Source organism: Lissotriton helveticus, chromosome 4_1 (assembly GCF_964261635.1).
Source record: "Lissotriton helveticus chromosome 4_1, aLisHel1.1, whole genome shotgun sequence".
Classification (NCBI taxonomy): domain Eukaryota; kingdom Metazoa; phylum Chordata; class Amphibia; order Caudata; family Salamandridae; genus Lissotriton; species Lissotriton helveticus.
Window position 1 is genome coordinate 1,828,661,037 of NC_136063.1, and position 15,235 is coordinate 1,828,676,271.

Sequence of the window (15,235 nt, forward strand, 5' to 3'; positions counted from 1 at the left end):
GACGGGGTAATTCCGTTAAATGCTTACTGAAAAAAAGAATTTGTTTTTAGAGAAAATGTCTGCATTAATTCCAGGTGAAAATAATATAACAGAGACTAGAACATTTGGATTTCTAAACAATGGTGCTAATTAATTGAATCAATTTTCTTGAAACGGCTGTATGTAATCCTGGCAGAGATACGTATAGGATTTTCTAGAACAAGAGCCAACTGTTCTGTGATGTCAAAATGTAAATACGAAGAGCAAAGTTTACAATTGACATTTGCCACCACCAGCCCTGGCACTGAACAACAAGTCCACCAATTAAATTAAACCACTATGCCCTCCACTATCCGGACATACACTGTGAGTGTGCCTATTACCATTCTAAACTGTGCAACTGAACGTTACTTTATTACTGTACCTGGAATGTGGATTACTATACAGTGTGTGCGACGTCACCTATGTAATAAAACTGGTATTGAAATACTAAGTAAATATGCTGATCCGAACTTGTCCCTCAGACAATTTATGATAAATGACTGATACAATGCTGTTCTTTCTAGTGTGCTGGTGAAACCCACCGACAAGAATTTAAACTCAGTGTAGTTATAGTACACCTGGTGGCTAAAAACATAAATTACACAGTGAGTGGCTGAGGGACAGGTAGAGAGTGAGGAGTGATTAATCAGTTCCTAAGGTAAGCGATGAAGGATTGTCAAAAACATTTTAGGGCACGACAAAGAGATCTGAGCTAGACACTAATCTGCTTGGACAGATGCCCTATTTAATGCTCTACCAGAGAGCTCAATTATGAGAAAAGTGACCAAGAGGTCAAGCGAATATTCATTGCGGTCCATCGCAATACAGCATCACAATGTGCACAAAGAATCAGAAAGAGTTGGAACAAAACCACTGCACACTTGCAGAACCATGGGATCACAAGCATCTATGGTTGGATGGAACCTTGGGGAGTTCCCATACCACACAATCGGCGAAGGTGCTGAGCAATCAGTGTGTTAACCTATTTATTGCTTCATAGATGTTTCTTTTCAAGCATACAGTTAAGTAGTTACCAACCTTCTACCAAGAGGAGTATTGACTAATTATTTGCTATAAAGGCTCCAAAGGGTTAAGAAGTATACAACCCAATCCCATTTTATATAGGCTTAAGCCATAGAGCTATGATTAGAATACCTTGAGTCTTGTTATTGGACCCATTCCTATTACTTCCCTTAAAATATACATAACGTTGTGTATGTACCTCCCCTTGTAGCTGCCGACTCTTGCTTCATATGTGAAGAACCTTTCCCTGTGATTCCATCAAATGTGTGTCCTCACATTTGTCGATGTTTGTTTCTGTATTGTTATCAGGACCTGAACAGAGTAATCCAACTGTGTGAAAAGGTGCTACTCTTTCTTCCTTTTTTAATACACCTTAATTCGCGATTGGCTTTTCTGTGCTACCAGCTCCAATAGGTCGTTTGTGGCTGTGCTGTTGTTCCCTGCATAGACTGCACCAGTTGCGTAACAATAGCCCCCCGTAGTCCCCGCAGTGCGAGGGGCCCTGAGCTCCAGAGGGCCCCCTCTGACACTGTGCACAGGCAGAAGGCCCCCAGCCTGAGACCTCCTGACTGGGTCCGGAGCATGGGGCGCCTTCTATGTACTTTGCAGGGGGGCTCCCTCAAGTTTTGTTATGTCACTGATCTGCCCAATCTAAAGAAGATTATTCACACTATAAATATATATCTTGGGGAATATATTGCAGCACCAGTCAGTGCTGCGTGCCAAAATTAGAGCATGAGACAAGAAAGATGCTAGAAGTGCTGGTGGGCAGACATGCTCCAGGGACTCTCTCAAAAGGGACGCAGCCACACTGGTTTATAGTGAAACAAACAAAACGAGTCTAGCGGATTTCTGCAGGCTCCACCAGTGCTTCTTTCAAATTAATAAAATAGATGAATTGGAGCACAATACCACTCTTGACATTTTACCCACTTGCAATTGACTATCAGTAGCAGATTTTTGAACTACTAAGAATAAAAAACTACTTGGCACACTTGTTCCATACTGTGCAGTGACTAACATATAGGAACCAAGACATTGCTGCAGTCCCTCACTTACAGCGTTGCTTGTCTGCCTGGCTTTCTTAGCAAAACATAATAAAATATGTAGATATGAGAGCTAACTATAAAATTAAATGTCCTGATTTGCAAATGCTCACTTGTACTAACACACATTCAAAGGATAAATATAGAATGTATAAATTATATTTCAAATGCTGTATGAACAATGGATGTTCATAGTTTTTGTTCCTGTTGAATGTTTGACAAAGTTTCTCCATAGAGCATGAGAGTGCCTTTTAACATGAAGTGTCAGTAACCCAGTCAGTGAGAGGATTCAATTCAGCAGTAACAAGCTGGTGATTGTGTCCTTAACCATAATCCACGGGCACTAGGTTTTCATTAATCTAAAGGTAGGTCTAAACTTCCCTTTAGTGCGCTGCGACTAAAGCACTTTCACATTTGCAGGTGGACACGTGGCTGCGTTGGAACCTGAAATTAATTTTGCGCATGGGGATAAGTGATGAATTTTAAATGGTGACATTATTAGTGCAATGGGGGCCTTTCATATCGTGCTACTGTGTGTGATACTATGTTTTGTCAATTAGAACTTATGTTCTGCCACACAACCTGCATGCAACGATTAAAGCCGGTGTTGCATGCACTTTGCCACTACGTAGAATACAAGTCTATGGCATGGAACAGTTCCTAAAACATATTCCCACTCAGAGGCATCCACCTTTTAATTCAACTTTTGGAGACTTCGGGGAAAAAAATGCATTTACACGTGAAACAGATAAGATTACAAGGACATGAATCAGCAGTGACCCAATATTCTCAACCGATGCACCCTGATGGTCATAGGTTCTCTATTTTTCTACACACTGGGTGCCACGCCATCTGCTTGAAAAGATGTTTGTCCAAGGACGGACAAGGGATATCCTACAGGCTTGGTAAGGGCATACAGCAGGAACGAGAAAAAGCCCTTACATCAGCAGGAACCAGAGAGCCTCTTCCAACCATCAACTATCCCTTAGAAACAAAATTAACTACCAGAAACCTTCCTGTTGCCAACCTTGAAAAATTATCATCAATTGCTAACCCCTCCCCGAATACCAATGAAGGCGCCACATGATTACACATCAAGAAAAACAATTAACAGGCACTACAAAATTACAGTAATTACATGAAAAGCTCAGTACAAATCTTAAGGCCAGCCTGAAACTAACATCGGGCAAAATTAGCAAAATATGACCTCCAATGGGAGGGAAAATGTGAGGCAAAGGGTGGATCCGAGCATGCGAAGTCAGTTTTAAATACCCATCATAGGAATATATCCCCTCCTGAAAACTATTCGTAAATGCAAAGGATTCATGACTACTGTTTTGCAGCCTGTGAAATTCATTATAAATTGCAACGTGCTTTTTTAAAGGTTGCTTAGAGAGTTTCACTTTGTAAGGGACTGTTCTACGTTCAGTGAAAATTAATGAAGAAATTAAACAGTTTAGGAAAGAAAGTCTTTACAGTTGTGTTTTCATAAAGTGCTTCACGTTTATTGGACTGTCAATGCTCTACTTTCTACATTCATTGCGGCAAGTAGAGGTTGACTGCAAATTGAACAAATCGCTTCTCTTGAAAATCAACTTTTTTATTAGAAAAATAAAAATAGTCATCTGAGATGCTCCTATTTATAATGCTGCTGGAAAAAAATTATATGGATCCGCAGAGCACTTATGGTAGTGTCTTCTAGTCTGTGCTTCTAGAATCTGTTCATTGCCAGCCAAACTAAATTCAAACGGGGAGACACCACCATGCAGCGCTTGGACATTCAACTTCTGGTGCAATGGTTCTCGGAGATTCTCATGTGTAAATGTGGCACTGTGACTATTTACTTTATGGAAGCCTTTGTTATCTTTGTGAAACGTATGCAATGCTTCATCTTCAAACCACGTTACATATTGAAGCAGTCCATAAGAATGAAAACATGGTACCCTCTAAGCATCTTTAAGATATGATGCAACCTGTTCTTTTATTACCATCTACCAATTATAGAAAATAACTGAAACCTACTTGCAAGAGAGAGAGAGAGAAATTATTCAGTTGTAATCTGAGTTTCCCAATCCAGGTAGTTCCCAAACTCTAGGTGTCAGGGGCCCTCTGTCTCTTAGCAGCATGGGCTTCTTGTGTCATTTGCCACCTCTTTGATAGACAGGGAAACCCGCTGTCTGGAAACCGAAATTCATGACTAGTAACCGTGTCCCATGAATACTTCTAGCGCCCTGAGGAGAGAGTATTGAATTCTTGTACTGGGTGCAATTTGCATCTTTTCCCTAGATCACTATGTCCTGTCACAGAACTCTGCCAATGTGTGCACTGTCTATGATGGCAGCTCGGCTGGGTCAGTCAGCATAGCGAGGGCCTAGAGAGACGGCGAACCTATCGCAACCCCCCATCTTCAAGGCCCCTGACCTCAGCTTGCTCCTCCACTTTGTTGTTGAATTCACACTACACTTGCTACCTGGCCTGACCTCTAAACATTTAAAACCTGATACTAGTTTCCACCCTCCACGCTTTTAGCAACTGAAATATGAAACCCAGGTGGGGTTCAGGGGGCCCCAGTTGGACACCCATGACATCTGCATTTCACCCAAGTAAAGAACTATTTGATTGATCTTTGAGGGAGGTACTTTTTTCTGATCTACGACCGCATGGTGTACTCTATGGATTATGACATTTGAAGCATGATTTGATCACGTGAGCTGACACACATTCTCATCGGCTTGGGTCCATTAAATGTTAATGCAAAGAAATGGTTGTACTGAAAAAAAAAATTCACCTCTTTTTTTAATTCTGGTCTTTTGAAGCAAAAGTAGAGACTATCCTCTCTAAAATAACACTGCACAGACCATACTTTGAAATACGCTTTTCGCTCGCATCTCATTCCCACTAGGGGATTCCATACAGAGGGGCTTGTTTTTTCGAGCTGAACATTGAACCACAACGCACTCACCCGACAGCGTGCGAAAAAAAAGGGCCGCTGCCACTTTAAGAACCCTCGTCTCTTTGACATTGCTGGCAGTGTACGGGAACATTAATGCATCTGTCATGATAACAAGCTAAGAATAACATCTAGACATCAAACCGAGCAGAGAATCCATCTGAAGTGATTCATTCAGATCTGTCCCATTGATTTATTAAACACAGGGCAGCATCTGCAGCCTCACAGAGCCGCTTGGAGAAATTAATGCAAGATCAATTCAAATGGAAAAAAGTGCAAAAGAGATAAATCAAAACACAATTTGCATGCAGAGCCACAATCAGGCTTATTGGGCGCAAATGCTCAATTTCCCTAGCAAAGCAAATGTATTTAAGCGTCCTTTCGTGGGCATTTTTTAATTTATTTTTTAGAAATGTGTGATTTGAAGTGACAGCGAAGAGTTCTGCAGGTTGAAATGGTGAAAGGGAGACGGAGCTGGCCGAGGCCTTTTGAATAAGCAGCCAGAATGTCATTAATCCGAAAACGTCTTGAGCGAAATTCAATGCCTTTGTTCCATTAACAAGTAGAAGGTTTGTTGGTTGTTTAGCTCAGCACAGAAGTTAAAACTGCAGGCTGAAGATCCTGTTCAATCTACATTTATAAACCATTCAACTCAAAGACCTTAATAATCATATCAAGAATGTATTTTAAATGTAATTTCTTATGATGAGCTTAACTGCTGAAAAGTTAGGTCCGACAAATTATACATTTATTAAATAGCAGGCAATTAGTTTAAAGTTTTTGGGACTTTGCTAAACGAAGGAAGATTATTGTTCAATGAAGCGTGGAGGGCCATTGCTCTGAAGCTACCTACTAGAGTTTATTTAAGTCAGTGTTAAAATAAAGAGTTTGGATAAGGTCTCTTTCAAATGCCTTCCATATCAATTTGTCACCAGAGATTGGGAATGTCGTGGGCAGGCTGGGGTATGCTCGGAATGCTCCTGTGGACAAAGGGAAAGAGGTCTGGGGGCGCGGGACAAGGGTAGAGCATAGATTGCTCCTCACAATGCGCGGCGCGATCTGCTGCGACAAGTGGAGAGCGTGGATTACTCTTTACACTCAAACAAACACCGCGATCTGGCATGCATGCAAGATTGCTTTAATTGTAAAGCCGGCTCTGTTATTCTAACATGAGAATCATGGATCAATAGTAGAAATGCATAATATTTGCATCCTTCTTGACCAACTGGCAAATGTGCATTTAGCTACTGATGAACAGTTAAAGTTACCTAGCAAATCCAATTTCTTTTTTATTGGATGGACCGTGGGTTGCTAGTATCAGTCGGTTTCTTTTGTCAAAAGCACGAGATGCTTTGGATTAATATTAATAAATGTAATGTTATTCAGATTTTTATGTCCGCCTCTTGTCCACTGATCTCTGGGCAGAGAACATCATGTCAATTACCCACATTAAATCCTGTACATAATGTACCCTCACCGAGCGAACCATCGCCCTTCGTGCACGCTAAGGGACTTGAATGAGCTTCTTTTCCCTTAAGAGTGCCTTTCCAGTGGATGATCATAAAGTTTTGTTGGGATTTAAACATCAACAGAGTTCACAGGGTACCTGGGGAAGGCGATGTTTTCAGGCATGTCCTTCCACAATGTAACATCAGTCAAAGGGCAGGGAAGAAACATTTAAGTGTATTTTGAATGATCATTCTACCCTGTTTAGAAAAATAATGTGGCATACTTCTGCTGCTACCAGACATCTACAGATAATGACAAACTCTGTATATCTTTCTGAATTCCCTAATATCTATGACCGTTTTCACTCCTTCAGGGTGTCAAGGACAATTGGAAGGATTATTGGAAAATAATTTTGCTTAAAAGCCAAAGTAAAAAAAACGTTATTGTCTGTATATTTAACTGGACCTTTCTGTAAAAGAGTATTCTCTTCAAATATACTGAGCACGATCTTTGCACCACCTTGCACTCTTATTATGAACACACATAGCCATCCGGTGGTTGATGCAACAAATCTGCCATTCTGCTTGTGTTCGTGAAAGGGAAAGGGAGATCTCGCCTTTCAGTGCTTAATTAGGGTTGAGAATATGATCACAGAAGTGGAAATAAGTGTATGCACTGGGGTGCGAGGGCGACCACAACAGTTCACAGAGGAATAAAACCCAGAATTCAAGGTTAGCGACCGCTGGTTATTTTTACTCTCTACGCTACGCCAGTAGATGCATTCTTCATAAGTTCATCTCTATCATAACCTGATAAAAGATAGTTTGCTCAACTCAGCGGAGCGTATCGCGATGGGGAATAGTGCGCAGAAAGCCTGGGGTCATGTGGTGGGACAATGCTTGCTCAAGGGCTTTCAATCTCTGGCTAGCTTGCTGGCTGTACATTGTTTAGGTCCTCCACCTCCTGGAAGGTAGAGGAGAGTTCGCATATACTGAACTAATAAGTGAGTGTATAAACTAACTACAAACAGACTTATTCCCCACACTGCCCCGGAGAAGTTATTAGAAGTTCAAAAGCTCCAGATGGGTTGCATTGTCCGCAAGCACTTCTTTATTGCAGCATTGTCATCTGGTTCGTAGCTACAAATGAAACCGGGCTGGGGAATAAAAACAGGTTGTGGCGGCGACTTGGGTTTCTTGTCGAACACACCCCGCAAACACGATAGCATGCATTTAATACTACTAAGCTGCTGAAGGACAGCGCAGGATAAATAGCCAGTTTAAAGGAAGGTCTACGGTTTCAGAGGGTCTGTAATGAATACAGGGCGACAGGCACCCTTACCTCTGTGCAAGATACTCTATACCAGGGCACATGGTGTCTGAACAGAGCCGCAGATCGCCAGCAGTGAGCAGACAAATGTGGTGAGCACACAGGGTAAGGAATTCCATTTCCCACCACAGGCTGATCTATCATTGTTTCTACAGGACTGGGCTGCCCGGGACAAAAATAACTGCAGCAGAACACGAACAGCCATAAAGGATGTAAAGAAACTCTCGAGCAATACATATCATGTGTCTGATTGTAGATTACAAATGTAGCTGTTGAACACATCGGCAGTGTATATGGATAATTGTCCAGTTCTTTTTATCTCTAAATAGTGCGCCTACACAGTGTGTGCATCTTTAACTGCTTTTGTGTATTTCTTCTGCTTCCTTGTGAACACTAGAATAACAGGCGAAGGGTATAACTTATTTATCTGAATTGATTTGGATCATTAACATTACTAAACGAGCCAACCTTGCAGAAATATTCTCATTCCTTCATTTCTGATGATGCAAAAAGAAAGAAAAGTGAATACGGAGGGTTTGGGAGCTAAATCGGATGGGTCAGTGTAGTATTGATATACTACTGGGAATCTCGATCAAAATCACTCTATTATGAGCGATTGGGCCAGTGAGTTAACAATGTGACAAACAAGTGAGCGAATGAGCATACAAGCGAGCAGGTAAGTAAACAAGCAAGTGAATGAGTGAGTACATTTGTATGGTGACTATAACAAAGTGAATTTCCTCTTGGCACTCGTGTCAACGCTCAGCTACATGCTGGTCCCTCCATAAAATATCTGATCCGTCATCTGATGCCAGTTCAAGCTCTTCACAACTTCCAGTGTCAAGGTGGATTTTTCCAAATCTGCTCTCACGCTCCTGAAAGCTGAACCAACAGACTAGTGCAGGGTTCAAGGAAAGTTGACTACATGCTGGTCCAGGTTTTTGGGATCTTGGGTGACAGAACCTTTTGTGTCCCACACCTCACTCACTGGGGCCATTTCTGATGCTCCATCAAGGAATTTGGTGCACCTTCTAGTTTTTTCTCTTATTGACTGTGCACTGATCATATCATTGCTACTTTACTACACTAAAGATCACATGTGCCTCTAGCAGTGCATGCAGGAGGGACCAGTTCAGGTTTGAAGGGCCAATGTTAGTAGTGTATTAACCTCTAACAGTGCCTTTTCTTGAGCGGCAGTGATGGTGTGGCACTCTTGCGACTCGTGTTCAGGATGATCATTGGTTTTCTTTCTCTTCCAGTAGGCTGTCATTATGTGAACTATGTAATAATATTTGTATTTTATGTTTTCACGCTTGTACCCTGCTGTGTATCGTCCTAAATTAGGATGGTGCAAATAAATACATACTGGTTAATCAATTAACAGATTGCCAGTATTGTGACACTTTCTATTACAAAGATACTTTTTTTGCACAGTCCATAACAATCTACTCTACCTACAAAATATTACTTCTGACTGAAACAGAACAGGTGTCTGTTGGCTGTGGCATGATCTGGGGTCCGGGCAATAATGAAATAGTCACCTGATGTGCAAAACAACCACACTGAATCCCCAATAAGGTCGAGAGTCTTGGTAACAATAATCAAAGTAGTTATCCATTGAAGATGGAAGATGATTTAGGCTGCTCGTGGGCGTATCACAGACCCCAGCAGCCCCTTCAGCACAAGGGGCCTCAAGCTCTCCAGGGAACCCCTAACCTATCAGGGGCCTCAATTTAGCTAAAGGCCAATGAATATTTGTGAGCTATGGGAGACCAGGGAAGCACCTTTGTTTTTCGTTATACCACTGAGCCTGCTGTCAGACTGTGTTAGCTTTACCGCTGAATCGCATTAGGTTTTCCAATAGTGGCTCCCCCAGAACAGTATCTGACTGTAAGGAGAATTTTCTGCCCAGTGCCGCCCCAACTGTAGGTCCTTAGGTTGTTGTCCACTTTTTAAATAGAGCAGTAGGAGGACAAGTTTTCTGGTCGGAGTGAGCCTGCACATGCCCTCACTCGGAAGTCAGTGAGGGGCCACAATTATCTAACACATTTTGCTGCATCGGGTGGGGGGGGGGAAAGAGGGGGGGAGGATGGGTCCTGATGCTCCAGTGCAGTAAATGTAAAAGGGAGGTAAACAGGAAAGATATGACTGCTATACAATTGAATAGGAGGTATTGTGCTAAATATACAAGGCTTATCACTCATTCTTTGTAGAAATGTTTGTAATATGCTATTAAAAGCCTCAGAAGTACAAGTGAAGTATGGGTACGCAGGGCGTGAGGTGACCACCCACTGAAAGAATCTTGTGTGAGTGTGTCCACCACCACCGCATAGCAAGATAAGGTGATGTCCCAAGATATGAGCATTATTGAATGCCTTCCTAAACTACATGTACATATACGTTGCATTAAGACTAGTGTACCTGGCATCATGGCACTGCTATTACTAGAGTGTCTTTAATTGATGATCGAAGTCTTTTTGCTTGATGTCTGCACCAAGAGACCCTTTTCTTGGTTAGTGTGAGCATTAGAAGTGCAGTCACTGAGTCGTAATAATTTTGGGTTGTGAAATGAATGGAAAGTAAACGGAAAGCACCCCACATTTTAAAAGTCAACGCAGAAACCAATCTACCACCACCGTGATCTCTGCGATCAGCGCCCTCAAATAACAGAAGAGCATTTGTGTATCTGAGAGATTTAGATAGAATAAACTAATTATTTGTTCCTCAAAAAAGAGAGACATTTACATACACAGAACTTAACGAGCCCGCTGAAGGATATTAAAATTTATCCAGACACATGGCTGAAAAAACAATGCTGGCCATGCAAAAAGGCTGCCGTGTTTGTAGTGGAGCTATTGAATAATCAGCGAAAAAATGCAGAAACTATTGCCACATCCTAAATTATAAATGCTGTTATTTAGGGGGTTTATATGTTTTTAAATATGCCATGTCACAACTAGTTCATAGGCTTCAACTCTAGGGTTGAGGGGCATTGAACATCACACTATGGATCTGTGTGTAGCCGGACTCGAACCGACCCAAGCACAGGCAGGTGCCAGCAGAGGCGCCAAAAGGCATGGACGCTCTCGGGGGGTCGAGATGAAGCATATCAGACTGGGACCTCCCATGCATTGATGAGCCTTCCAATCTCCTCTCCATTCAACGTGTTTTATACAATCCATCTATGGCGCTATGAAGTGGCTGACAAACATACGTAGCGCTCCATGGAACTCTCCACTCACAAACAAGTGTCCTAAGGCAAGCTAAGGCGTCCTTGTGCGCGCGGCGCGTGTCTAGTACAGCGGTAGGTACACCTCTGAATAGAGACTGGGTCGCGGCTCTGAGGGGGGCACCAGTTGGAGCCTGTCGTTTTATGGGGGATCCTGTTCTGGGGGCACGTGCCTCTTACCTATGGGGGTCGCACGAGGGGAAGAGAAAGGGGTGCTGGAAGCAGAGCGGAGCCCCTGCTTTCCTCTCAGCAGAGTCCCTGCGAGGGTTTCTGGGCGTCGGGTGCACGTGGAGCGCGCTCAAACTTTTACACGCGAAACTTGTGCTCCGCTGCCGGTGCCAGCTCGCTCCGACGCAGGACAGGTGTCACGGAGGAATGGCGCTCTCTCCTCCTCGTGGGGGCCTTTGGAGCCTGCACTCAAGACTCTCCTGTTCCGAGAGAAAGTCGCGTGGAAACGTTTGTCAGTGAAAGCCTCGAGGGCTCCGGGGTTTGCCTCTTAACTGAAGAACACTTCTCTCACTGAGTACAGACCCCGATGTGCAATCATTTCATATTCAGGAAGTTTTTAGGAACTAGTAAGGTCGACTGGCTAATGTGCTCATTCATGCTGATTTCGGACCACAGGTGTGTTCCAATTCCATCTGCCAGATATACTCTAATACCATTTTGGGGGGAGATTACTAAAATCCTGAGTCTCAGCCGACTTTCTGCCAAAATTGGTAGTCCCTAAATAGGATGGGCACATTTTGGTATGTGAAACATCTAGCTTCTAGCCATGTATGTTCAGCACTGTAGTGTCTACAAGGAATTTCGATTCTAATGTTGCTCTATAGAAGTCCCCCCCCCCCCCGATATTAATCGCATAAAATATCCTTTACATGGGAAACAGTGCTTCGCAGCCAGCCCACTGAGTATCACAGCGAGTGGCGGCCTATCACCTCCAACCAAGAGTCAGTGAGTACCTCTCCACACATCCCACAGAGAATGGCTGCCTCTCCACACAGCCCACAGTGAGTGCTGCCTCTACCCACCAGCAAAGAGTTAGTGCCTGCCTCTATCACCACCAGCCTACAGTGAGTTGTGGTTTCCCCTTCGGTCAACAGTGATTGCCTGCCTCTACATACCAACTCACAGTGAGCAGGTGCCTCTCTTCACAAGCCCACAGTGAGTGACTTGTTCACACTTGTCCACAGTGAGTGCCAGCCTCAACACTCCAGCACACAGAGAGTGCCTCTACACTGCACAACAGCCTATAGTGAATGTCTGCCTAACTGCTCCTGCCTGTTGTGAATGTCTGCCTCTCCGCAACCGCATGCAGCGAGTGGCTGTCTGGGTATAGAAGACCAACACTGGGGGTGCACTGCTCGTGCACCCCCACACAGTGAGCGGCTGCCTCTCATGTCAGCCTACAGTGAGTGGCCTCCTCTTATCCCTACCAGCCTGCAGTCAGAGGCTGCCTCACTACTCCCACGGGTAGCAGGGGGTAGCCTTTCCACATCAGCCACAGTGAGTGGACTCTTTCACTCCCAGCCTCCAGTGAGCTGTTCCACTCCACAGTGACTGGCTGTCTGCCACCCCATCTCACGGTGAGTGGCTGCCTTCCCTCTTCCAGTGAACAGTCCGTCTCCACACCTTCTCCCAGTGAGTGGCTGCCTCCGACACCAGCTCACAGTGAGTGCGCCATCTTCACTCCTAGCCTCTAGAGAGCAGCCCCTCTCCGCGCCATCCCGCAGTGAGCAGCTGCCTCCGAGCCTCTAGTGGGGAGCCCCTCTCCACCCCATCCCGCAGTGAGCAGCTGCCTCCCATACCAGCCCACAGAGAGTCGACTCCTCTTCTGCCCCCAACTTGCAGTGAGCGGTTCCACGCCACACCATCCCGCAGTGAGAGGATTCCCCCCCACTCCCAGCAGGCAGTGAGCAGCCTGTACCCCTGGGTATCCCCGGGCTCCAGGCATACGCGCCGGTTTGCTGATGTCACCTTCATTAAATCATTTCCTCCGTGTCATAAATCCGGATCTAACCTGATTTCGAGGACCAGGATCAAAGGGCGACTGGCCTATAAGGAGACGTCCAGCAGGCTGGCATCTCTCGAATGACGGGTGGGCCGCTGCGGGGTCAGTCACCTGCCACACCTCTGGCGTCTTTGGTACCCTCCAGAATCACCTCTGGGCCAGTCATGAAGCGGGGGTGATGAACAGCAGAGCTATCCACTAACATGCAACAGCTGACTGAAAATGTTCACTATTAAAGTACCAAACACGCGCAGCTCAGGAAGAGTGCACGATAGAAGCATACCCACGTGCACTGGAAATATTAATTCACCACTAGAATACACACATCACCATGTGCGTCCTCTGTAAACGGCTGGAGTCTAATACTGAATATACCTTTACAGAAATTCCAAATAAATTGATGAAAAATACGTTTTGCTACCTGACTAAGAAAGATAAACACATAGTGTAACCAAATAAACGCTCCAGAAGAAAACTAAGTAGAAATGAACACATTCATTTGCGGCTCATAATAAATAAAAAAGTTGCGAGGCACGCGCTGGCAGAAGACGGGCGGCAGCGCCTGCACACGGGATGCTGCTGACAGGCGCGCGCAGAGCAGGCACCGGCACAAAGTTGCTGGGCGCAGAAGGGGGCGGTCTTACCTGGCGTTGGTGCAGTCGTTGTACAGAGTTTCGAAGTCCTTCCTGGTGATGAGCTTGCAGCGGTTGACCCCGGGCTGGATGGCCCCCAGCCCCCGCAGGATGCGGACCTGCTCCACGGTGCAGACGACGGGCGCGATGTCCAGCCGCTTCAGCTTGGTGTAGACGGTGTGCAGCCCGCCCACCAGGTGCTTGAGGAAGAGGTCGAAGACCTGCGGCAGGCAGATGAGCTCCTGGCCCTCCACCAGGAAGGAGGCCACCTTCACCCCGTGCAGGTCGACCATCTTACACTCGGCGCCCCCGCCCAGGCTGCCGGCGCTGCTGCTGCTGCTACTGCTGTTGTTGCCGCTGCTGGTGATGAAACTGTTGAGCATGCTGCTGGTGAGGCGGGGGGACTCTGCCGGACTGGAGTACAGGGGGTCAGCCCTGAACAAGCCCTCGCTGGGGCTGGCAGAGATGACCGGCGGCGGTGCTGAGACAGCCATGCTCCCTTCCTCTCTCTCGGTCTCCTCTTCCCTCTGTTTACCCTCTCGCGCGCTGTCCGCCCGTCAGCGCTCAGCAATAGAAGTGTGTGTGAAACAGGACGCGCGAGCAGCAGCCAGCAGTCAGTCACCGCTCACGAGCGCCGGCCCCTGCCCCGGAGACTGGCAGTCCCCGCAGCCAATCCCCCTCCTCCTGATAACAGGGCTCCCCTCTGATTACGGCCCTGCCAATCTGACGGCAGCTGCGCCTCGCCTGCCCTCCCCCAAACTCCCCCTGAATCCGCACTGCTCTGGAGGGCCGAGGCGTCCTTCTGTTTATTTACTGCTGTGGGAAGCAACTTCCGAGCTAGTGCAGTGAAGTTTGAAAAACGGCGCTTTTTCGGAAACTTCTCTTAGGATAGCCTATCCCGGGCCAGTGCAGCAGCCTGCTGAGTTAATTTTAGCTTAATGATATGGCGTTCCTTGCTCTCATGCGCGCTCATCTATACTGCACATCAATTATTTATTTACTTAGTTATGTGTGTATTTATCGTGGTGTACGTGCAGCTTAAGCCTTGTATGGAGTGTATTCCAATTTAGCGCGAAAAAGCAATACAGCAAAAAACGCAGGTGTCTTTTTTAGTAGTATTCGATTCGGCAAGATATATCCTACGCAGACTTATATCTATCTCTAAAAATATTTGAAATTCTGCATATTATGTGGTTCAAAACAAGGACTTTGCGTACCACTTGTTTGATGCCTGCTCAGCAGGAATGTCGTAAATACATGTTTCCAACACTTACATCTCTAAGAATATTTAAAATTCTGCATATTGTGTGGTTCAAAACAATGACTGCGAACTATTTGCTGTGTTTAATAATTTTCAAGTAAAAGGATGCTGGTAACTTCATTGAGCAATGCCCTCCTCTCAAAAAGTTCTCTGCCCCGGCAGAACCCCGTGATGAAGACACCACTCAGGACCAGAGGGAAGATGTCCCACAGAATCTCTGACCACACTCACAGAAGTTGTAAATTTACGTTTGAAGTGCATTTCTTTCTGTTATCGAAATTCAC

General features: G+C 45.2%; 1 protein-coding gene across 6 annotated transcripts in view; it reads right to left on the bottom strand.

Moving 5' to 3' along the window:
- The window catches only part of DACH2 (dachshund family transcription factor 2), an 865,718-nt gene extending 851,408 nt beyond the window's left edge, over positions 1–14,310 (bottom strand). For 2 of the 6 annotated variants that reach the window (XM_078688467.1, XM_078688466.1), the window contains exon 1: positions 13,703–14,276. In XM_078688467.1, coding sequence (XP_078544593.1) covers positions 13,703–14,184 — 482 coding nt within the window. In that variant the 5' untranslated portion in view covers positions 14,185–14,276. Of the gene's footprint in view, positions 1–13,702 lie in introns of all 6 variants that reach the window. The other 4 variants (XM_078688462.1, XM_078688463.1, XM_078688464.1 and 1 more) reach the window with 4 other exon arrangements.
- Positions 14,311–15,235: the final 925 nt, after the last annotated feature.